This window comes from Bombina bombina, chromosome 8 (genome assembly GCF_027579735.1).
Source record: "Bombina bombina isolate aBomBom1 chromosome 8, aBomBom1.pri, whole genome shotgun sequence".
NCBI classification, from domain to species: Eukaryota; Metazoa; Chordata; class Amphibia; order Anura; family Bombinatoridae; genus Bombina; species Bombina bombina.
Window position 1 is genome coordinate 246,081,876 of NC_069506.1, and position 25,275 is coordinate 246,107,150.

Genomic DNA, 25,275 nt, shown 5'->3' on the forward strand with positions numbered 1-25,275 from the left:
TTATGCTGCAGGTGTATTCAGGCTCTGAGTGCTGGGCTGATCATTAGATTGTGCTTCAGGTGTATTCAGGTTCTGAGTGCTGTGCTGATCATTAGCTTGTGCTGCAGGTGTATTCAGGGTCTGAGTGCTGTGCTGATCATTAGCTTGTGCTGTAGGTGTGTTCAGGTTCTGAGTGCTGTGCTGACTGTTAGCTTGTGCTGCAGGTGTATTCAGGCTCTGAGTGCTGGGCTGATCGTTAGATTGTGCTGCAGGTGTATTCAGGCTCTGAGTGCTGTGCTGATCATTAGCTTGTGCTGCAGGTGTATTCAGGGTCTGAGTGATGTGCTGATAGTTAGATTGTGCTGTAGGTGTATTCAGGCTTTGAGTGCTGTGCTGATCATTAGCTTGTGCTGCAGGTGTATTCAGGGTCTGAGTGCTGTGCTGATCGTTAGCTTGTGCTGCAGGTGTATTCAGGCTCTGAGTGCTGCGCTGATCGTTAGATTGTGCTGCAGTTGTGTTCAGGCTTTGAGTGCTATGCTGATCGTTAGATTGTGCTGCAGGTGTATTCAGGCTTTGAGTGCTGTGCTGATCATTAGCTTGTGCTGCAGGTGTATTCAGGGTCTGAGTGCTGTGCTGATCGTTAGCTTGTGCTGCAGGTGTATTCAGGCTCTGAGTGCTGTGCTGATCATTAGCTTGTGCTGCAGGTGTATTCAGGTTCAGAGTGCTGCACTGATGATTAGCTTGTGCTGCAGGTGTATTCAGGCTCTGAGTGCTGCACTGATCATTAGCTTGTGCTGCGCTGATCGTTAGCTTGTGCTGCAGGTGTGCTCAGGGTCTGAGTGCTGTGCTGATTGTTAGCTTGTGCTGCAGGCAGGGCCACCCCTTGACATGTGCAATTTTTGACCAAGTGACTAAAATGTATATGCACTTTATTCTTAAGTGTAGTCAAACTTGGAAATGTTGTAAAGTAGGTAGTAACACACAAACACACTCATACACTGAAACACACACACTCACACATAAGGATTCACATATAGACACTCTAGCAGACACGCAAAAAAACACACAAACACACTCAGACACAGTCACCCAAACAGACACTCAGCACTTGTTTACATTGACCTGACAAGTAATGAGGTAGACTACAGTTTTGTCAAAAAAGGAGATTTACAAAACAAACTATGAGTTCTGATTATCTTTATGTCAAGGAGGATGCCAACTAAATGATGACAACAGCATGCAGTGGGTGAAAGGAAGGGCCCTGAACTGTCTAAACAATAATTTAAAGGTTAAATGGTGGATTAGTGACTTCTAGAAAGGTCTCAGTCTCAAAGTCTGTAGAAAGATGTGAATAATCAGTAATAAGGTCAAAATGTCCTAAAAAGGAACAGACAATGGACGGACGGACATACGCACAAACTCAAATACAAACGTGCACATACACCCAAGGAAACACCGACAGAGACAGCCTCAGAAAACACACAAAGACATATACACACACACACAGAAAACACACAAAGACATACACACACACACAGAAAACACACAAAAACATACACACACACAGAGACAACCACATAAAACACAGAAAGACATTCATACACACCCTCACTGAGACATCCACAGAAAACACACAAAGACACACACACACTCTCAAAGAGACACCCACATAAAATGCACAGACATACACACACCCTCACAGAGACACCCACAGAAAACACACACCCTCACAGGGACATCCACAGAAACCACAGACAAACATACATACACACACCCACCCTCACAGAGACATCCACAGAAAACACAGAGACATACACACCCACCCTCAAAGAGACATCCGGAGAAAATACACAAAGACATACATACACACCCTTAAAGAGGCACCCATAGAAAAAGCACAAAGACATATGCACACACCCTCACAGACATCCACAGAAAATGCACAAAGACATACACACCCACCCTCACAGAGAGACCCACAGAAAAAAGATACATACACACTCATAGAGACACAAACCAAAGCACAAAGACATAAACACAGACACCCACAGAAACACTCACAGGAAGTAATATTTCTGTACATTGCATCCCAAAATCAACAGTGTGTGACATGCATGATAAAAAAAATTGCAGAAATTAATATCACTTTTTAAAGAATCATATTTGTAAATGTGCAAACAAAAATAATTCTGTGAATTCAAAATTGTACATTAATGATCTGGGTAGATGTCTAGATGAAGAAAAGTACTTTTAAAAGGTTCACATATGTTTGTTTACCCCACCCCTATTTTCCCCAACCAAGAGCATCACTTCTAATATAGTGTACAAATGTTCCCATCTGTCAGCTGTACTTATGAATTTTGAAAATGCTGTACTCTATATGGTCTTGGTGGAACCATAAGCTGTGGTACTCATACCATTAGATCTGGTTAAATGCAGGATTTAGGCTTATTTGTATGTATTTCAAAATTAAGTCAGCTGTAGTGTAAACTGAACAGTTTTAAGTTAACCTGTCTCATTTCAAACACTGAGCAATCTTAGTCTGAGAGTATAACATTTTATGCAGATGTAAAAATCTTAGCTAAAATGCCTCCTTGCATCTCGAAAGTCCATGCATAAAGGGGCAGTAAACTGGAATGTAACGTATGTATATATATATATATATATATATATATATATATATATATATATATATATATATATATAAAAATAAATAAAAAAAATGCATATCTGCCAAAAGTGCACCTACCATTTGTGTATTGAGGAGGAAACATTTCTGCATGGCTTGATAAATAGAATTTCTACAGCATTGTCAAATAATCATAAATACACTGCTGCTAAAAAAATGTGTTTTTATGGACCTTTGGCCCCACCATACAACTACTACCATACTGAAGTTACAATCCAAAATTGCACAGAGAAATAAAAAACATTTACTACGTAAGTCCTACCTCCTCTGCAATGCTGTCTGACTCAGGCACACACTGTACAAACAAAGTGTCAAGTCTGTCTCACACTGTGCATAGTGGTTTAGTGCACTGCACACTCAGAAATCCTCTCAAATGGTAATACTTTACTCCTTGTAATAACATTTCCCATGCTCAATTAGCACTCTGCTGTAGTTTCCAGTGGTGGTTGCCAAAATTAAAAAAAAAAAAAAAAATGTATTTAGTTGTTCTTGCCTCATGGGGCCCCCCTGGCCCATTGGACCCCTGACAGGAGTCACCCCTGTCACCCCCTGATGGCGGCCCTGGCTGCAGGTGTGTTCAGGCTCTGAGTGCTGTGCTGATCGTTAGCATGTGCTGCAGGTGTATTCAGGCTTTGACTGCTGGGCTGATCGTTAGCTTGTGCCACAGGTGTATTCAGGCTCTGAGTGCTGCAGGTGTATTCAGGCTCTGAGTGCTGCGATGACCGTTAGCTTGTGCTGCAGGTGTATTCAGGCTCTGAGTGCTGGGCTGATCGTTAGAGCCTGAACACAACTGCAGCACAAGCTGAGTGCTGGGCTGATCATTAATTTGTGCAGCAGGTGTGTTTAGGCTCTGAGTACTGTACTGATCGTTAGCTTGTGCGCGCTGATCGTTAGCTTGTGCTGCAGGTGTGCTCAGGGTCTGAGTGCTGTGCTGATCGTTAGCTTGTGCTGCAGGTGTGTTCAGGCTCTGAGTGCTGTGCTGATTGTTAGCTTGTGCTGCAGGTGTGTTCAGGCTCTGAGTGCTGTGCTGATCATTAGCTTGTGCTGCAGGTGTGTTCAGGCTCTGAGTGCTGCACTGATCATTAGCTTGTGCTGCAGGTGTGTTCAGGCTCTGAGTGCTGCACTGATCGTTAGCTTGTGCTGTAGGTGTGTTCAGGCTCTGAGTGCTGTGCTGATCGTTAGCTTGTGCTGTAGGTGTGTTCAGGCTCTGAGTGCTGCACTGACCGTTAGCTTGTGCTGCAGGTGTATTCAGGCTCTGAGTGCTGGGCTGATCATTAGCTTCTGCTGCAGGTGTGTTCAGGCTCTGAGTGCTATGCTGATTGTTAGCTTGTGCTGCAGGTGTGTTCAGGCTCTGAGTGCTGCGCTGATCGTTAGCTTGTACTGCAGGTGTATTCACGTTCTGAGTGCTGTGCTGATCATTAGCTTGTGCTGCAGGTGTGTTCAGGCTCTGAGTGCTGCACTGATCGTTAGCTTGTGCTGCTCTGATCGTTAGCTTGTGCTGCAGGTGTGCTCAGGGTCTGAGTGCTGTGCTGATCGTTATCTTGTGCTGCAGGTTTGTTCAGGCTCTGAGTGCTGTGCTGATTGTTAGCTTGTGCTGCAGGTGTGTTCAGGCTCTAAGTGGTGTGTTCACGCTCTGAGTGCTGTGCTGATCATTAGCTTGTGCTGCAGGTGTGTTCAGGCTCTGAGTGCTGCACTGATCGTTAGCTTGTGCTGCAGGTGTGTTCAGGCTCTGAGTGCTGTGCTGATTGTTAGCTTGTGCTGTAGGTGTGTTCAGGCTCTGAGTGCTGTGCTGATCGTTAGCTTGTGCTGCAGGTGTGTTCAGGCTCTGAGTGCTGCACTGACCGTTAGCTTGTGCTGCAGGTGTATTCAGGCTCTGAGTGCTGGGCTGATCATTAGCTTCTGCTGCAGGTGTGTTCAGGCTCTGAGTGCTATGCTGATTGTTAGCTTGTGCTGCAGGTGTGTTCAGGCTCTGAGTGCTGTGCTGATCATTAGCTTGTGCTGCAGGTGTGTTCAGGCTCTGAGTGCTGCACTGATCGTTAGAGCCTGAACACAACTGCAGCACAAGCTGAGTGCTGTGCTGATCGTTAGCTTGTGCTGCAGGTGTGTTCAGGCTCTGAGTGCTGCACTGACCGTTAGCTTGTGCTGCAGGTGTATTCAGGCTCTGAGTGCTGGGCTGATCATTAGCTTCTGCTGCAGGTGTGTTCAGGCTCTGAGTGCTATGCTGATTGTTAGATTGTGCTGCAGGTGTGTTCAGGCTCTGAGTGCTGCGATGACCGTTAGCTTGTGCTGCAGGTGTATTCAGGCTCTGAGTGCTGGGCTGATCGTTAGAGCCTGAACACAACTGCAGCACAAGCTGAGTGCTGGGCTGATCATTAATTTGTGCAGCAGGTGTGTTTAGGCTCTGAGTACTGTACTGATCGTTAGCTTGTGCGCGCTGATCGTTAGCTTGTGCTGCAGGTGTGCTCAGGGTCTGAGTGCTGTGCTGATCGTTAGCTTGTGCTGCAGGTGTGTTCAGGCTCTGAGTGCTGTGCTGATTGTTAGCTTGTGCTGCAGGTGTGTTCAGGCTCTGAGTGCTGTGCTGATCATTAGCTTGTGCTGCAGGTGTGTTCAGGCTCTGAGTGCTGCACTGTTCATTAGCTTGTGCTGCAGGTGTGTTCAGGCTCTGAGTGCTGCACTGATCGTTAGCTTGTGCTGTAGGTGTGTTCAGGCTCTGAGTGCTGTGCTGATCGTTAGCTTGTGCTGTAGGTGTGTTCAGGCTCTGAGTGCTGCACTGACCGTTAGCTTGTGCTGCAGGTGTATTCAGGCTCTGAGTGCTGGGCTGATCATTAGCTTCTGCTGCAGGTGTGTTCAGGCTCTGAGTGCTATGCTGATTGTTAGCTTGTGCTGCAGGTGTGTTCAGGCTCTGAGTGCTGTGCTGATTGTTAGCTTGTGCTGTTGGTATATTCAGGCTCTGAGTGCTGCAGGTGTATTCAGGCTCTGAGTGCTGCAGGTATATTCAGGCTCTGAGTGCTGCGCTGACTGTTAGCTTGTGCTGCAGGTGTGTTCAGGCTCTGAGTACTGCGCTGATCGTTAGCTTGTGCTGCAGGTGTGTTCAGGCTCTGAGTGCTGTGCTGATCGTTAGCTTGTGCTGCAGGTGTAGTCACGTTCTGAGTGCTGTGCTGATCATTAGCTTGTGCTGCAGGTGTGTTTAGGCTCTGAGTGCTGCACTGATCGTTAGCTTGTGCTACTCTGCTCGTTAGCTTGTGCTGCAGGTGTGCTCAGGGCCTGAGTGCTGTGCTGATCGTTATCTTGTGCTGCAGGTGTGTTCAGGCTCTGAGTGCTGTGCTGATTGTTAGCTTGTGCTGCAGGTGTGTTCAGGCTCTAAGTGGTGTGTTCAGGCTCTGAGTGCTGTGCTGATTGTTAGCTTGTGCTGCAGGTGTGTTCAGGCTCTGAGTGCTGCACTGATCGTTAGCTTGTGCTGCAGGTGTGTTCAGGCTCTGAGTGCTGCGCTGATCGTTAGCTTGTGCTGTAGGTGTGTTCAGGCCCTGAGTGCTGTGCTGATCGTTAACTTGTGCTGCAGGTGTGTTCAGGCTCTGAGTGCTGCACCGACCGTTAGCTTGTGCTGCAGGTGTATTCAGGCTCTGAGTGCTGGGCTGATCATTAGCTTCTGCTGCAGGTGTGTTCAGGCTCTGAGTGCTATGCTGATTGTTAGCTTGTGCTGCAGGTGTGTTCAGGCTCTGAGTGTTGCGCTGATCGTTAGCTTGTGCTGCAGGTGTATTCACGTTCTGAGTGCTGTGCTGATCATTAGCTTGTGCTGCAGGTGTGTTCAGGCTCTGAGTGCTGCACTGATCGTTAGCTTGTGCTGCTCTGATCGTTAGCTTGCGCTGCAGGTGTGCTCAGGGTCTGAGTGCTGCACTGATCGTTAGCTTGTGCTGCAGGTGTGTTCAGGCTCTGAGTGCTGCACTGACCATTAGCTTGTGCTGCAGGTGTGTTCAGGCTCTGAGTGCTGTGCTGCTCGTTAGCTTGTGCTGCAGGTGTGTTCAGGCTCTGAGTGCTGCGCTGATCGTTAGCTTGTGCTGCAGTTGTGTTCAGGCTCTGAGTGCTGTGCTGATCGTTAGCTTGTGCTGCAGGTGTGTTCAGGCTCTGAGTGCTGTGCTGATTGTTAGCTTGTGCTGTAGGTATATTCAGACTCTGAGTGCTGCAGGTATATTCAGGCTCTGAGTGCTGCGCTGACTGTTAGCTTGTGCTGCAGGTGTGTTCAGGCTCTGAGTGCTGTGCTGATTGTTAGCTTGTGCTGTAGGTGTGTTCAGGCTCTGAGTGCTGTGCTGATCGTTAGCTTGTGCTGCAGGTGTATTCACGTTCTGAGTGCTGTGCTGATCATTAGCTTGTGCTGCAGGTGTGTTCAGGCTCTGAGTGCTGCACTGATCGTTAGCTTGTGCTACTCTGATCTCTGATCTCAGAAATCCTCTCAAATGGTAATACTTTACTCCTTGTAATAACATTTCCCATGCTCAATTAGCACTCTGCTGTAGTTTCCAGTGGTGGTTGCCAAAATTAAAAAAAAAAAAAAATGTATTTAGTTGTTCTTGCCTCATGGGGCCCCCCTGGCCCATTGGACCCCTGACAGGAGTCACCCCTGTCACCCCCTGATGGCGGCCCTGGCTGCAGGTGTGTTCAGGCTCTGAGTGCTGTGCTGATCGTTAGCATGTGCTGCAGGTGTATTCAGGCTTTGACTGCTGGGCTGATCGTTAGCTTGTGCCACAGGTGTATTCAGGCTCTGAGTGCTGCAGGTGTATTCAGGCTCTGAGTGCTGCGCTGACCGTTAGCTTGTGCTGCAGGTGTATTCAGGCTCTGAGTGCTGGGCTGATCGTTAGAGCCTGAACACAACTGCAGCACAAGCTGTGTGCTGGGCTGATCATTAATTTGTGCAGCAGGTGTGTTTAGGCTCTGAGTACTGTACTGATCGTTAGCTTGTGTTGCGCTGATCATTAGCTTCTGCTGCAGGTGTGTTCAGGCTCTGAGTGCTGTGTTGATCGTTAGCTTGTGCTGCAGGTGTGTTCAGGCTCTGAGTGCTGTGCTGATTGTTAGCTTGTGCTGCAGGTGTGTTCAGGCTCTAAGTGGTGTGTTCACGCTCTGAGTGCTGTGCTGATCATTAGCTTGTGCTGCAGGTGTGTTCAGGCTCTAAGTGGTGTGTTCACGCTCTGAGTGCTGTGCTGATCATTAGCTTGTGCTGCAGGTGTGTTCAGGCTCTGAGTGCTGCACCGACCGTTAGCTTGTGCTGAAGGTGTATTCAGGCTCTGAGTGCTGGGCTGATCATTAGTTTCTGCTGCAGGTGTGTTCAGGCTCTGAGTGCTGGGCTGATCATTAGCTTGTGCTGCAGGTGTGTTCAGGCTCTGAGTGCTGCGCTGATTGTTAGCTTGTGCTGCAGGTGTGTTCAGGCTCTGAGTGCTGCGCTGATCGTTAGCTTGTGCTGTAGGTGTATTCACGTTCTGAGTGCTGTGCTGATCATTAGCTTGTGCTGCAGGTGTGTTCAGGCTCTGAGTGCTGCACTGATCGTTAGCTTGTGCTGCTCTGATCGTTAGCTTGTGCTGCAGGTGTGCTCAGGGTCTGAGTGCTGTGCTGATCGTTAGCTTGTGCTGCAGGTGTGTTCAGGCTCTTTGTTTTGAGCTGACTATTAGCATGTGATGCAGGTGTGTTCAGGCTCTTTGTTTTGGGCTGACTATTAGCTTGTGCTGCAGGTGTGTTCAGGCTCTGACTGCTAGGCTGACTATTAGCTTGTGCTGCTGGTGTGTTCCAGCTCTGACTGCTTGGCGGGCTATTAGATTGTGCTCCAGGAGTTTTCAGGCTCTTAGTTTTGGGCTGACTATTAGCGTGTGATGCAGGTGTGTTCAGGCTCTTTGGGCTGACTATTAAGCTTGTGCTGCAGGTGTGTTCAGGCTCTGACTGCTAGGCTGACTATTAGCTCGTGCTGCAGGTGTATTCAGGCTCTGACTGCTAGGCTGACTATTAGCTTGTGCTGTAGGTGTGTTCAGGCTCTTAGTTTTGGGCTGACTATTAGCGTGTGCTGCAGGTGTGTCCAGGCTCTTAGTTCTGGGATGACTATTAGCTTGTGCTGCAGATGTATTCAGGCTCTGACTGCTAGGCTGACTATCAGCTTGTTCTGCAGGTGTGTTCAGGCTCTTAGTTCTGGGATGACTATTAGCTTGAGCTACAGGTGTATTCAGGCTCTGACTGCTAGGCTGACTATTAGCTTGTTCTGCAGGTGTGTTCAGGCTCTTAGTTCTGAGATGACTATTAGCGTGTGATGCAGGTGTGTTCAGGCTCTTAGTTTTGGGCTGACTATTAGCTTGTGCTGCAGGTGTGTTCAGGCTCTTAGTTCTGAGATGACTATTAGCGTGTGATGCAGGTGTGTTCAGGCTCTTAGTTTTGGGCTGACTATTAGCTTGTGCTGCAGGTGTGTTCAGGCTCTTAGTTTTGGGCTGACTATTAGCTTGTGCTCCAGGTGTTCAGGTTCTTAGTTTTGGGCTGACTATTAGCTTGTGCTGCAGGTGTGTTCAGGCTCTGACTGCTAGGCTGGCAATTAGCTTGTGCTGCAGGTGTGTTCAGGCTCTTAGTTTTGGGCTGACTATTAGCTTGTGCTCCAGGTGTGTTCAGGTTCTTAGTTTTGGGCTGACTATTAGCTTGTGCTCCAGGTGTTCAGGTTCTTAGTTTTGGGCTGACTATTAGCTTGTGCTGCAGGTGTGTTCAGGCTCTGACTGCTAGGCTGGCTATTAGCTCGTGCTGCAGGTGTATTCAGGCTCTGACTGCTAGGCTGACTATTAGCTTGTTCTGCAGGTGTGTTCAGGCTCTGACTGCTAGGCTGACTATTAGCTTGTTCTGCAGGTGTGTTCAGGCTCTGACTGCTAGGCTGACTATTAGCTTGTGCTCCAGGTTTGTTCAGGCTCTTAGTGCTGGGATGACTATTAGCTTGTGCTACAGGTGTGTTCAGGCTCTGACTGCTAGGCTGACTATTAGCTTGTTCTGCAGGTGTGTTCAGGCTCTGACTGCTAGGCTAGCAATTAGCTTGTGATGCAGGTGTGTTCAGACTCTTAGTTTTGGGCTGACTATTAGCTTGTGCTGCAGGTGTGTTCAGGCTCTGACTGCTAGGCTGGCTATTAGCTCGTGCTGCAGGTGTATTCAGGCTCTGACTGCTAGGCTGACAATTAGCTTGTGCTGCAGGTGTGTTCAGGCTCTGACTGCTAGGCTGACTATTAGCTTGTTCTGCGGGTGTGTTCAGGCTCTGACTGCTAGGCTGACTATTAGCTTGTGCTGCAGGTGTGTTCAGGCTCTGAGCGCTGCGCTGATCGTTAGCTTGTGCTGTAGGTGTATTCACGTTCTGAGTGCTGTGCTGATCATTAGCTTGTGCTGCAGGTGTGTTCAGGCTCTGAGTGCTGCACTGATCGTTAGCTTGTGCTGCTCTGATCGTTAGCTTGTGCTGCAGGTGTGCTCAGGGTCTGAGTGCTGTGCTGATCGTTAGCTTGTGCTGCAGGTGTGTTCAGGCTCTTTGTTTTGAGCTGACTATTAGCATGTGATGCAGGTGTGTTCAGGCTCTTTGTTTTGGGCTGACTATTAGCTTGTGCTGCAGGTGTGTTCAGGCTCTGACTGCTAGGCTGACTATTAGCTTGTGCTGCTGGTGTGTTCCAGCTCTGACTGCTTGGCGGGCTATTAGATTGTGCTCCAGGAGTTTTCAGGCTCTTAGTTTTGGGCTGACTATTAGCGTGTGATGCAGGTGTGTTCAGGCTCTTTGGGCTGACTATTAAGCTTGTGCTGCAGGTGTGTTCAGGCTCTGACTGCTAGGCTGACTATTAGCTCGTGCTGCAGGTGTATTCAGGCTCTGACTGCTAGGCTGACTATTAGCTTGTGCTGTAGGTGTGTTCAGGCTCTTAGTTTTGGGCTGACTATTAGCGTGTGCTGCAGGTGTGTCCAGGCTCTTAGTTCTGGGATGACTATTAGCTTGTGCTGCAGATGTATTCAGGCTCTGACTGCTAGGCTGACTATCAGCTTGTTCTGCAGGTGTGTTCAGGCTCTTAGTTCTGGGATGACTATTAGCTTGAGCTACAGGTGTATTCAGGCTCTGACTGCTAGGCTGACTATTAGCTTGTTCTGCAGGTGTGTTCAGGCTCTTAGTTCTGAGATGACTATTAGCGTGTGATGCAGGTGTGTTCAGGCTCTTAGTTTTGGGCTGACTATTAGCTTGTGCTGCAGGTGTGTTCAGGCTCTTAGTTCTGAGATGACTATTAGCGTGTGATGCAGGTGTGTTCAGGCTCTTAGTTTTGGGCTGACTATTAGCTTGTGCTGCAGGTGTGTTCAGGCTCTTAGTTTTGGGCTGACTATTAGCTTGTGCTCCAGGTGTTCAGGTTCTTAGTTTTGGGCTGACTATTAGCTTGTGCTGCAGGTGTGTTCAGGCTCTGACTGCTAGGCTGGCAATTAGCTTGTGCTGCAGGTGTGTTCAGGCTCTTAGTTTTGGGCTGACTATTAGCTTGTGCTCCAGGTGTGTTCAGGTTCTTAGTTTTGGGCTGACTATTAGCTTGTGCTCCAGGTGTTCAGGTTCTTAGTTTTGGGCTGACTATTAGCTTGTGCTGCAGGTGTGTTCAGGCTCTGACTGCTAGGCTGGCTATTAGCTCGTGCTGCAGGTGTATTCAGGCTCTGACTGCTAGGCTGACTATTAGCTTGTGCTGCAGGTGTGTTCAGGCTCTGACTGCTAGGCTGACTATTAGCTTGTTCTGCAGGTGTGTTCAGGCTCTGACTGCTAGGCTGACTATTAGCTTGTGCTCCAGGTTTGTTCAGGCTCTTAGTGCTGGGATGACTATTAGCTTGTGCTACAGGTGTGTTCAGGCTCTGACTGCTAGGCTGACTATTAGCTTGTTCTGCAGGTGTGTTCAGGCTCTGACTGCTAGGCTAGCAATTAGCTTGTGATGCAGGTGTGTTCAGACTCTTAGTTTTGGGCTGACTATTAGCTTGTGCTGCAGGTGTGTTCAGGCTCTGACTGCTAGGCTGGCTATTAGCTCGTGCTGCAGGTGTATTCAGGCTCTGACTGCTAGGCTGACAATTAGCTTGTGCTGCAGGTGTGTTCAGGCTCTGACTGCTAGGCTGACTATTAGCTTGTTCTGCGGGTGTGTTCAGGCTCTGACTGCTAGGCTGACTATTAGCTTGTGCTGCAGGTGTGTTCAGGCTCTTAGTTTTGGGCTGACTATTAGCGTGTGATGCAGGTGTGTTCAGGCTCTTAGTTTTGGGCTGACTATTAGTTTGTGCTGCAGGTGTGTTCAGGCTCTGACTGCTAGGCTGGCTATTAGCTTGTGCTGCAGGTGTATTCAGGCTCTGACTGCTAGGCTGGCTATTAGCTTGTGCTGCAGGTGTATTCAGGCTCTGACTGCTATGCTGACTATTAGCTTGTGATGCAGGTGTGTTCAGACTCTTAGTTTTGGGCTGACTATTAGCTTGTGCTGCAGGTGTGTTCAGGCTCTGACTGCTAGGAATGCCTATTAGCTTGTGCTGCAGGTGTATTCAGGCTCTGACTGCTATGCTGACTATTAGCTTGTGATGCAGGTGTGTTCAGACTCTTAGTTTTGGGCTGACTATTAGCTTGTGCTGCAGGAGTATTCAGGCTCTGACTGCTGGGCTGACTATTCACTTGTATTGCAGGTGTGTTCTAGCTCTAAGTTCTGGGCTGACTATTAGCTTGTGCTGCAGGTGTGTTCATGCTCTGAGTGCTAGGCTGACTATTCGCTTGTGCTGCAGGTGTGTTCAGGCTCTTAGTTCTGGGCTGACTATTAGCTTGTGCTGCAGGTGTGTTCAGGCTCTGACTGCTAGGCTGACTATTAGCTTTTTCTGCAGGTGTATTCAGGCTCTGACTGCTAGGCTGACTATTAGCTTGTGCTGCAGGTGTGTTCAGGCTCTGACTGCTAGGCTGACTATTAGCTTGTGCTGCAGGTGTGTTCAGGCTCTGACTGCTAGGCTGACTATTAGCTTGTGCTGCAGATGTATTCAGGATCTGACTGCTAGGCTGACTATTAGCTTGTGATGCAGGTGTGTTCAGACTCTTAGTTCTGGGCTGACTATTAGCTTGTGCTACAGGTGTGTTCAGGCTCTGACTGCTCGGCTGACTATTAGCTTGTGCTGCAGGTGTATTCAGGCTCTGACTACTAGGCCGATTATTATCTTGTGATGCAGGTGTGTTCAGGCTCTTAGTTCTTGGCTAACTATTAGCTTGTGCTGCAGGTGTGTTCAGGCTCTTAGTTTTGGGCTGACTATTAGCTAGTGCTGCAGGTGTGTTCAGGCTCTGACTGCTAGGCTGACTATTAGCTTGTGCTGCAGGTGTGTTCAGGCTCTGACTGCTAGGATGACTATTAGCTTGTGCTGCAGGTGTGTTCAGGCTCTGACTGCTAGGCTGACTATTAGCTTGTGCTGCAGGTGTATTCAGGCTCTGACTGCTAGGCTGACTATTAGCTTGTTCTGCAGGTGTGTTCAGGCTCTTAGTTCTGGTATGACTATTAGCTTGTGCTACAGGTGTATTCAGGCTCTGACTGCTAGGCTGACTATTAGCTTGTTCTGCAGGTGTGTTCAGGCTCTTAGTTTTGGGCTGACTATTAGCTTGTGCTCCAGGTGTGTTCAGGTTCTTAGTTTTGGGCTGACTATTAGCTTGTGCTGCAGGTGTGTTCAGGCTCTGACTGATAGGCTGGCTATTAGCTTGTGCTGCAGGTGTATTCAGGCTCTGACTGCTAGGCTGGCAATTAGCTTGTGCTGCAGGTGTATTCAGGCTCTGACTGCTATGCTGACTATTAGCTTGTGCTGCAGGTGTATTCAGGCTCTGACTGCTATGCTGACTATTAGCTTGTGATGCAGGTGTGTTCAGACTCTTAGTTTTGGGCTGACTATTAGCTTGTGCTGCAGGTGTGTTCAGGCTCTGACTGCTAGGAATGCCTATTAGCTTGTGCTGCAGGTGTATTCAGGTTCTGACTGCTATGCTGACTATTAGCTTGTGATGCAGGTGTGTTCAGACTCTTAGTTTTGGGCTGACTATTAGCTTGTGCTGCAGGAGTATTCAGGCTCTGACTGCTGGGCTGACTATTCACTTGTATTGCAGGTGTGTTCTAGCTCTAAGTTCTGGGCAGACTATTAGCTTGTGCTGCAGGTGTGTTCATGCTCTGAGTGCTAGGCTGACTATTCGCTTGTGCTGCAGGTGTGTTCAGGCTCTTAGTTCTGGGCTGACTATTAGCTTGTGCTGCAGGTGTGTTCAGGCTCTGACTGCTAGGCTGACTATTAGCTTTTTCTGCAGGTGTATTCAGGCTCTGACTGCTAGGCTGACTATTAGCTTGTGCTGCAGGTGTGTTCAGGCTCTGACTGCTAGGCTGACTATTAGCTTGTGCTGCAGGTGTGTTCAGGCTCTGACTGCTAGGCTGACTATTAGCTTGTGCTGCAGATGTATTCAGGCTCTGACTGCTAGGCTGACTATTAGCTTGTGATGCAGGTGTGTTCAGACTCTTAGTTCTGGGCTGACTATTAGCTTGTGCTGCAGGTGTGTTCAGGCTCTTAGTTCTGGGCTGACTATTAGCTTGTGCTACAGGTGTGTTCAGGCTCTGACTGCTAGGCTGACTATTAGCTTGTGCTGCAGGTGTATTCAGGCTCTGACTACTAGGCTGATTATTATCTTGTGATGCAGGTGTGTTCAGGCTCTTAGTTCTTGGCTAACTATTAGCTTGTGCTGCAGGTGTGTTCAGGCTCTTAGTTTTGGGCTGACTATTAGCTAGTGCTGCAGGTGTGTTCAGGCTCTGACTGCTAGGCTGACTATTAGCTTGTGCTGCAGGTGTGTTCAGGCTCTGACTGCTAGGATGACTATTAGCTTGTGCTGCAGGTGTGTTCAGGCTCTGACTGCTAGGCTGACTATTAGCTTGTGCTGCAGGTGTATTCAGGCTCTGACTGCTAGGCTGACTATTAGCTTGTTCTGCAGGTGTGTTCAGGCTCTTAGTTCTGGTATGACTATTAGCTTGTGCTACAGGTGTATTCAGGCTCTGACTGCTAGGCTGACTATTAGCTTGTTCTGCAGGTGTGTTCAGGCTCTTAGTTTTGGGCTGACTATTAGCTTGTGCTCCAGGTGTGTTCAGGTTCTTAGTTTTGGGCTGACTATTAGCTTGTGCTGCAGGTGTGTTCAGGCTCTGACTGATAGGCTGGCTATTAGCTTGTGCTGCAGGTGTATTCAGGCTCTGACTGCTAGGCTGGCAATTAGCTTGTGCTGCAGGTGTATTCAGGCTCTGACTGCTATGCTGACTATTAGCTTGTGATGCAGGTGTGTTCAGACTCTTAGTTTTGGGCTGACTATTAGCTTGTGCTGCAGGTGTGTTCAGGCTCTGACTGCTTGGCTGACTATTAGCTTGTTCTGCAGGTGTGTTCAGGCTCTGACTGCTAGGCTGACTATTAGCTTGTTCTGCAGGTGTGTTCAGGCTCTGACTGCTAGGCTGACTATTAGCTTGTTCTGCAGGTGTGTTCAGGCTCTGACTGCTTGGCTGACTATTAGCTTGTTCTGCAGGTGTGTTCAGGCTCTGACTGCTAGGCTGACTATTAGCTTGTTCTGCAGGTGTGTTCAGGCTCTGACTGCTAGGCTGACTATTAGCTTGTGCTGCAGGTGTGTTCAGGCTCTTAGTTTTGGGCTGACTATTAGCGTGTGATGCAGGTGTGTTCAGGCTCTTAGTTTTGGGCTGACTATTAGCTTGTGCTGCAGGTGTGTTCAGGCTCTGACTGCTAGGCTGGCTATTAGCTTGTGCTGCAGGTGTATTCAGGCTCTGACTGCTAGGCTGGCAATTAGCTTGTGCTGCAGGTGTATTCAGGCTCTGACTGCTAGGCTGGCAATTAGCTTGTGCTGCAGGTGTATTCAGGCTCTGACTGCTATGCTGACTATTAGCTTGTGATGGAGGTGTGTTCAGACTCTTACGGCTAGATTTAAAGTTCTGCGGCCAAAGGGGTGCGTTAGCTACGCATGCTTTTCCCCCCCCCCCGCACCTTTTAAATACTGCTGGTATTTAGAGTTCACAGAAGGGCTGCGTTAGGCTCCAAAAAAGGGAGCGTAGAGCATATTTACAGCCACTGCAACTCTAAATACCAGCGTTGCTTACGGACGCGGCCAGCTTAAAAAACGTGCTCGTGCATGATTCCCCCATAGAAAACAATGGGGCTGTTTGAGCTGAAAAAAAACCTAACACCTGCAAAAAAGCAGCGTTCAGCTCCTAACGCAGCCCCATTGTTTTCTATGGGGAAACACTTCCTAAGTCTGCACCTAACACCCTAACATGTACCCCGAGTCTAAACACCCCTAACCTTACACTTATTAACCCCTAATCTGCCGCCCCCTCTATCGCTGACACCTGCATATTATTATTAACCCCTAATCTGCCGCTCCGTACACCGCCGCAACCTACGTTATCCCTATGTACCCCTAATCTGCTGCCCCTAACACCGCAGACCCCTATGTTATATTTATTAACCCCTAATCTGCCGCCCCCGCTATCGCTGACCCCTGCATATTATTATTAACCCCTAATCTGCCGCTCCGTACACCGCCGCAACCTACGTTATCCCTATGTACCCCTAATCTGCTGCCCCTAACACCGCCGACCCCTATATTATATTTATTAACCCCTAATCTGCCGCCCCCAACGTCGCCTCCACCTACAATAATTAACCCCTAATCTGCCGACCGGATCTCACCGCTACTCTAATAAATGTATTAACCCCTAAAGCTAAGTCTAACCTTACCCTAACACTAACACCCCCCTAAATTAAATATAATTTAAATCTAACGAAATAAATTAACTCTTATTAAATAAATTATTCCTATTTAAAGCTAAATACTTACCTGTAAAATAAACCCTAATATAGCTACAATATAAATAATAAATATATTGTAGCTATTTTAGGATTAATATTTATTTTACAGGCAACTTTGTAATTATTTTAATAGTTACCTAGTTAAAATAATTACAAAATTACCTGTAAAATAAATCCTAACCTAAGTTACAATTAAACCTAACACTACACTATCAATAAATTAATTAAATACAATACCTACAAATAAATACAATGAAATAAACTAACTAAAGTACAAAAAATAAAAAAGAACTAAGTTACAAAAAATAAAACATTTTTACAAACATTAGAAAAATATTACAACAATGTTAAACTAATTACACCTACTCTAAGCCCCCTAATAAAATAACAAAGACCCCCAAAATAAAAAAATGCCATACCCTATTCTAAAATTAAAATAGAAAAGCTCTTTTACCTTACCAGCCCTGAAAAGGGCCCTTTGCGGGGCATGCCCCAAAGAATTCAGCTCTTTTGCCTGTAAAAAACATAATTTATGTAAGAACTTACCTGATAAATTAATTTCTTTCATATTAGCAAGAGTCCATGAGCTAGTGACGTATGGGATATACATTCCTACCAGGAGGGGCAAAGTTTCCCAAACCTTAAAATGCCTATAAATACACCCCTCACCACACCCACAATTCAGTTTAACGAATAGCCAAGAAGTGGGGTGATAAAAAAGTGCGAAAGCATATAAAATAAGGAATTGGAATAATTGTGCTTTATACAAAAAAATCATAACCACCATAAAAAAGGGTGGGCCTCATGGACTCTTGCTAATATGAAAGAAATGAATTTATCAGGTAAGTTCTTACATAAATTATGTTTTCTTTCATGTAATTAGCAAGAGTCCATGAGCTAGTGACGTATGGGATAATGACTACCCAAGATGTGGATCTTTCCACACAAGAGTCACTAGAGAGGGAGGGATAAAATAAAGACAGCCAATTCCTGCTGAAAATAATCCACACCCAAAATAAAGTTTAATAAAAAACATAAGCAGAAGATTCAGACTGAAACTGCTGCCTGAAATACTTTTCTACCAAAAACTGCTTCAGAAGAAGAAAATACATCAAAATGGTAGAATTTAGTAAAAGTATGCAAAGAGGACCAAGTTGCAACTTTGCAAATGTGATCAACCGAAGCTTCATTCCTAAACGCCCAGGAAGTAGAAACTGACCTGGTAGAATGAGCTGTAATCCTCTGAGGCGGAGTTTTACCCGACTCAACATAGGCAAGATGAATTAAAGATTTCAACCAAGATGCCAAAGAAATGGCAGAAGCTTTCTGGCCTTTTCTAGAACCGGAAAAGAGAACAAATAGACTAGAAGTCTTTCGGAAAGACTTAGTAGCTTCAACATAATATTTCAAAGCTCTAACAACATCCAAATAATGCAATGATTTCTCCTTAGAATTCTTAGGATTAGGACATAATGAAGAAACCACAATTTCTCTACTAATGTTGTTGGAATTCACAACTTTAGGTAAAAATTCAAAAGAAGTTCGCAACACCACCTCATCCTGATGAAAAATCAGAAAAGGAGACTCACAAGAAAGAGCAGATAAATCAGAAACTCTTCTGGCAGAAGAGATGGCCAAAAGGAACAAAACTTTCCAAGAAAGTAATTTAATGACCAATGAATGCATAGGTTCAAAGGGAGGAGCTTGAAGAGCTCCCAGAACCAAATTCAAACTCCAAGGAGGAGAAATTGACTTAATGACAGATTTTATACGAACCAAAGCTTGTATAAAACAATAAATATCAGGAAGAATAGCAATCTTTCTGTGAAAAAGAACAGAAAGAGCAGAGATTTGTCCTTTCAAGGAACTTGCAGACAAACCCTTATCTAAACCATCCTGAAGAAACTGTAAAATTCTCAGTATTCTAAAAGAATGCCAAGAAAAAAGATGAGAAAGACACCAAAAAATATAAGTCTTCCAGACTCTATAATATATCTCTCTAGATACAGATTTACGAGCCTATAACATAGTATTAATCACAGAGTCAGAGAAACCTCTTTGACCAAGAATCAAGCGTTCAATCTCCATACCTTAAAATTTAAGGATTTGAGATCCTGATGGAAAAAAGGACCTTGCGACAAAAGGTCTGGTCTTAACGGAAGAGTCCACGGCTGGCAAGAGGCCATCCGGACAAGATCCGCATACCAAACCTGTAAGGCCATGCCGGAGCTACCAGCAAAACAAACGAGCATTCCTTCAGAATCTTGGAGATTACTCTTGGAAGAAGAACTAGAGGCGGAAAGATATAGACAGGATGATACTTCCAAGGAAGTGATAATGCATCCACTGCCTCCGCCTAAGGATCCCGGGATCTGGACAGATATCTGGGAAGTTTCTTGATTAGATGAGACGCCATCAGATCTATTTCTGGAAGTTCCCACATTTGAACAACCTGAAGAAATACCTCTGGGTGAAGAAACCATTCGCCCGGATGCAACGTTTGGCGACTTAGATAAACCGCTTCCCAATTGTCTACACCTGGGATATGAACCACAGAGATTAGACAGGAGCTGGAATCCGCCCAAACCAAAAAAATTCGAGATACTTCTTTCATAGCCAGAGGACTGTGAGTCGCTCCTTGATGATGTATGCCACAGTTGTGACATTGTCTGTCTGAAAACAAATGAACGATTCTCTCTACAGAAGAGGCCAAAACTGAAGAACTCTGAAAATTGCACGGAGTTCCAAAATATTTATCGGTAATCTCACCTCCTGAGATTCCCAAACTCCTTGTGCCGACAGAGATCCCCACACAGCTCCCCAACCTGTGAGACTTGTATCTGTTGAAATTACAGTCCAGGTCGGAAGCACAAAAGAAGCCCCCTGAATTAAAAGATGGTGATCTGTCCACCACGTTAGAGAGTGTCGAACAATCGGTTTTAAAGATATAAATTGAAATATCTTTGTGTAATCCTTGCACCATTGATTCAGCATACAGAGCTGAAGAGGTCGCATGTGAAAAACAAGCAAAGGGGATTGCGTCCAATGCAGCAGTCATAAGACCTAGAATTTCCATGCATAAGGTTACCGAAGGGAATGATTGTGACTGAAGGTTTCGACAAGCTGAAAACAATTTAGACGTCTCTTGTCTGTTAAAGACAGAGTCATGGACACTGAATCTATCTGGAAACCCAGAAAGATTACCCTTGACTGAGGAATCAATGAACTTTTTGGTAAATTGATCCTCCAACCATGAACTTGAAGAAACAACACAAGTCGAATCGCATGAGATTCTTTGAATGAGAAGACTGAGCAAATACCAAGATAATCGTCCAAATAAGGAAATACAAAAAAACCCTGTTCTCTGAATACAGAAAGAAGGGCACCGAGAATCTTTGAAAAAAATTCTTGGAACTGAGGCTAGGCCAAACAGTAGAGTCACAAAACTGGTAATGCTTGTCTAAAAAGAGAATCTCAAACACTAAAAGTGATCTGAATGAATCGGAATATGCAGATACACATCCTGCAAAACTATTGTAGACATAAAATGCCCTTGCTAAACAAAAGGCAGAATAGTCCTACAGTAACCATCTTGAATGTTGGTATATATAACGATTCAATAATGATAGATCCAGAACTGGTCTGAAGGAATTGACCTTCTTTGGTACAATGAAGAGATAAAATAAAACCCTAGCCCCTGTTCCAGAACTGGAACTGGCATAATTACTCCAGCCAACTCTAGATCTGAAACACATTTCAGAAATGCTGAGCCTTGATGTGTTAACTGGGACACGGGAAGAAAAAAATCTCTTAGCAGGAGGCCTTAACTGAAGCCAATTCTGTACCTTTCTGAAACAATGTTCTGAAACCAGAGTTTGAGAACGGAATTGATCCAAACTCCTTTGAATAAAACGTAATCTGCCCCATACCAGCTGAACTGGAAAAAAGGGCCGCACCTTCATGGGTACTTAGGAGCTGACTATAGGTTTCTATAAGGCATGGATATATTCCAAACTAGAAATAGTTTCCAAACTAAAACCGCTCCTGAGGATGAAGGATCAGGCTTTTGCTCTTTATTATGAGAAAAAGAACGAAAAAATGAATATTACCCTGGAAAGAAAGGGAAAAACAAAGTTAACTTTAGAAGACATAACAGCATTCCAAGTTAAATCCATAAAGCTTTTCTAGCTAAAATAGCTAGAGACATATACCTGATATCAACTCAAATGATATCAAAAGATGGTATCACCAATAAAATTATTAGCATGTTATAGAATAAAAATAATGCTATAAAATTATGATCTGATACTTGTTGCGCTAAAACTTCTAACCAAAAAGATGAAGCTGCAGCAACATCCGGTAAAAATATAGCAGGTCTAAGAAGATTACCTAAACATAAGTAAACTTTTCTTAGAAAGGATTCAATTTTCTTATCTAAAGGATCCTTAAATTTAGTACTATCTGCCGTAAGAATAGTAGTACATTTTAGCAGGAATAGAGACAGCCCCAAACCTTAGGGATTTTGTCCCAAAAAACTCTAATCTGTCAGATGGCACAGAATATAATTGCTTAAACGTTTAGAAGGAGTAAAAGAATTACCCAAATTATTCCATTCCCTGGAAATTACTTCAGAAAAAGCATCAGGGAGATTAAACACTTCTGGAATAAATACAGGAGATTTAAAAAAACCCTATTTAAACGTTTAGATTTAGTATCAAGAGGACCAGAATCCTCTATATCTAAAGCAATTAATACGTCTTTAAATAAAGAACGAATAAATTCCATCTTGAACAAATAAAAAGATTTAACAGCATCAACCTCTGAGACAGAAACTTCTGAACTAGAAGAACCATTATCAGTATCAGAACGATGATGTTCATTTAAAAATTCATCTGAAAAAAAGAGAAGTTTTAAAAGACTTTTATGTAAACTAGAAGGAGAAATAACAGACATAGCCTTCTAAATGGATTTAAAAAATAAAATCTCTTATGTTTATCAGGAACACTCTGAAAATTAAATGTTGACGGAACAGCAACAGGTAATATAACAGTACTAAAGGAAATTTTATCTGCATTAATAAGTTTGTCATGACATGCAATACAAACAGCTGGAGAAACAGGTACCAAAAATTTATAGCAGATACACTTAGCTTGGTAGCTCCAGCCCCGGGCAGTGATTTTCCTCAAGTAACTTCTGACTCAGTTGCAACGTGGAACATCTTGCAATATGTAATAGAAAAAACAACATATAAAGCAAATTGATCAAAATCCTTAAATGACAGTTTCAGGAATGGGAAAAAAATGCCAGTGAACAAGCTTCTAGCAACCAGAAGCAATAAATAATGAGACTTAAATAATGTGGAGACAAAAAGCGACGCCCATATTTTTTTAGCGCCAAACAAGACGCCCACATTATTTGGCGCCGAAATGCCTTTTGGCGCCAAAAATGACGCCACATCCGGAACGCCGACATTTTTGGCGCAAAATAACGTCAAAAAGATGACGCAACTTCCGGCGACACGTATGACGCCGGAAACGGAAAAGAATTTTTGCGCCAAAAAAATCTGCGCCAAGAATGAAGCAATAAAATGAAGCATTTTCAGCCCCCGCGAGCCTAACAGCCCACAGGAAAAAAAGAGTCAAATTTTTGAAGGTAAGAAAAAATGATTAATTCAAATGCATTATCCCAAATATGAAACTGACTGTCTGAAAAATAAGGAAAGTTGAACATTCTGAGTCAAGGCAAATAAATGTTTGAATACATATATTTAGAACTTTATAAACAAAGTGCCCAACCATAGCTTTAGAGTGTCACAGAAAATAAGATTTACTTACCCCAGGACACTCATCTACATGTTTGTAGAAAGCCAAACCAGTACTGAAACGAGAATCAGCAGAGGTAATGGTATATATAAGAGTATATAGTCGATCTGAAAAGGGAGGTAAGAGATGAATCTCTACGACCGATAACAGAGAACCTATGAAATAGACCCCGTAGAAGGAGATCACTGCATTCAAAATAGGCAATACTCTCCTCACATCCCTCTGACATTCACTGCACGCTGAGAGGAAAACCGGGCTCCAACTTGCTGCGGAGCGCATATCAACGTAGAATCTAGCACAAACTTACTTCACCACCTCCATCGGAGGCAAAGTTTGTAAAACTGAATTGTGGGTGTGGTGAGGGGTGTATTTATAGGCATTTTAAGGTTTGGGAAACTTTGCCCCTCCTGGTAGGAATGTATATCCCATACGTCACTAGCTCATGGACTCTTGCTAATTACATGAAAGAAAAAAACATACAATACCCCCCCCCAACATTACAACCCACCACCCACATACCCCTAATCTAACCCAAACCCCCCTTAAATAAACCTAACACTAAGCCCCTGAAGATCTTCCTACCTTATCTTCACCACGCTGGGTTCACCGATCGATCCAGAAGAGCCTACGATGTCTTGATCCAAGCCCAAACGGGGGCTGAAGATGTCCATGATCCGGCTGAAGTCTTCATCCAAGCGGGAGCTGAAGAGGTCCATGATCCGGCTGAAGTCTTCTATCAAGCGGCATCTTCAATCTTCTTTCTTCCGGATCCATGTTCATCCCGCCGACGCGGAACATCCATCTTCACCGACGACTTCCCGACGAATGACGGTTCCTTTAAGGGACGTCATCCAAGATGGCGTCCCTCAAATTCCGATTGGCTGATAGGATTCTATCAGCCAATGGGAATTAAGGTAGGAAAATTTTGATTGGATGATGGAATCAGCCAATCAGAATCAAGTTCAATCCGATTGGCTGATCCGATCAGCCAATCAGATTGAGCTCGCATTCTATTGGCTGTTCCGATCAGCCAATAGAATGCGAGCTCAATCTGATTGGCTGATCGGATCAGCCAATCGGATTGAACTTGATTCTGATTGGCTGATTCCATCAGCCAATCAGAATTTTCTTACCTTAATTCCGATTGGCTGATAGAATCCTATCAGCCAATCGGAATTCGAGGGACGCCATCTTGGATGACGTCCCTTAAAGGAACCGTCATTCGTCTGGAAGTCGTCGGTGAAGAAGGATGTTCCGCGTCGGCGGGATGAACATGGATCCGGAAGAAAGAAGATTGAAGATGCAGCTTGATAGAAGACTTCAGCCCGATCATGGACCTCTTCAGCTCCCGCTTGGATGAAGACTTCAGCCCGATCATGGACCTCTTCAGCTCCCGTTTGGATGAAGACTTCAGTCGTATCATGGACATCTTCAGCCCCCCGCTTGGGCTTGGATCAAGACATCGGAAGAGCTCTTCTGGATCGATCGGTGAACCCGGCGTGGTGAAGACAAGGTAGGGAGATCTTCAGGGGCTTAGTGTTAGGTTTATTTAAGGGGGGTTTGGGTAGGATTAGGGGTATGTGGGTGGTGGGTTGTAATGTTGGGGGGGGGTATTGTATGGTTTTTTTTACAGGCAAAAGAGCTGAATTCTTTGGGACATGCCCCGAAAATGGCCCTTTTCAGGGCTGGTAAGGTAAAAGAGCTTTTCTATTTTAATTTTAGAATAGGGTAGGGCATTTTTTTATTTTGGGGGTCTTTGTTATTTTATTAGGGGGCTTAGAGTAGGTGTAATTAGTTTAAAATTGTTGTAATATTTTTCTAATGTTTGTAAATATTTTTTTATTTTTTGTAACTTAGTTCTTTTTTATTTTTGTACTTTAGTTAGTTTATTTAATTGTATTTATTTGTAGGTATTGTATTTAATTAATTTATTGATAGTGTAGTGTTAGGTTTAATTGTAACTTAGGTTAGGATTTATTTTACAGGTAATTTTGTAATTATTTTAACTAGGTAGCTATTAAATAGTTATTAACTATTTAATAGCTATTGTACCTGGTTAAAATAAATAAAAAGTTGCCTGTAAAATAAATATTAATCCTAAAATATCTACAATATATTTATTATTTATATTGTAGCTATATTAGGGTTTATTTTACAGGTAAGTATTTAGCTTTAAATAGGAATAATTTATTTAATAAGAATTAATTTATTTCGTTAGATAAAAATTATATTTAACTTAGGGGGGTGTTAGGGTTAGGATTAGAATTAGCTTTGGGGTTAAAAAAATTATTAGAGTAGCGGTGAGCTCCGGTCGGCAGATTAGGGGTTAATGCTTGAAGTTAGGTGTCGGCGATGTTAGGGAGGGCAGTTAAGGGGTTAATACTATTTATTATAGGGTTATTGAGGCGGGAGTGAGGCGGATTAGCGGTTAATACATTTATTATAGTAGCGGCGCGGTCGGCAGATTAGGGGTTAATAAGTGTAGGTAGGTGGCGGCGACGTTGGGGGCGGCAGATTAGGGGTTAATAAATATAATATAGGGGTCGGCGGTATTAGGGGCAGCAGATAAGGGGTACATAGGGATAACGTAGGTGGCGGCGGTGTACGGAGCGGCAGATTAGGGGTTAAAAAATTTTAATAGAGTGGCGGCGATGTGGGGGGGCCTCGGTTTAGGGGTACATAGGTAGTTTATGGGTGTTAGTGTACTTTAGAGCACAGTAGTTAAGAGCTTTATAAACCGGCGTTAGCCCAGAAAGCTCTTAACTACTGACTTTTTTCTGCGGCTGGAGTTTTGTCGTTAGATTTCTAACGCTCACTTCAGCCAAGACTCTAAATACCGGCGTTAGAAAGATCCCATTGAAAAGATAGGATACGCAAATGGCGTAGGGGGATCTGCGGTATGGAAAAGTCACGGCTGCAAAGTGAGTGTTAGACCCTTTCCTGACTGAC

At 44.9% G+C, this 25,275-nt stretch overlaps 1 protein-coding gene across 1 annotated transcript in view; it reads right to left on the bottom strand.

The window, feature by feature from the left end:
- Positions 1 to 25,275, bottom strand: part of LOC128638970 (uncharacterized) — a 26,508-nt gene continuing 1,233 nt past the window's right edge. Inside the window, exons 2-10 of the mRNA XM_053691113.1 lie at positions 14,680 to 15,059; positions 13,191 to 13,619; positions 11,638 to 12,178; positions 10,478 to 10,981; positions 8,592 to 9,095; positions 7,914 to 8,117; positions 6,616 to 6,819; positions 4,799 to 5,215; positions 1 to 629 (exon numbers count right to left, since the gene is read on the bottom strand). Of these exons, the coding sequence (XP_053547088.1) occupies positions 1 to 629; positions 4,799 to 5,215; positions 6,616 to 6,819; positions 7,914 to 8,117; positions 8,592 to 9,095; positions 10,478 to 10,981; positions 11,638 to 12,178; positions 13,191 to 13,619; positions 14,680 to 15,059 (3,812 nt within the window). The remainder of the gene's footprint in view (positions 630 to 4,798; positions 5,216 to 6,615; positions 6,820 to 7,913; positions 8,118 to 8,591; positions 9,096 to 10,477; positions 10,982 to 11,637; positions 12,179 to 13,190; positions 13,620 to 14,679; positions 15,060 to 25,275) is intronic.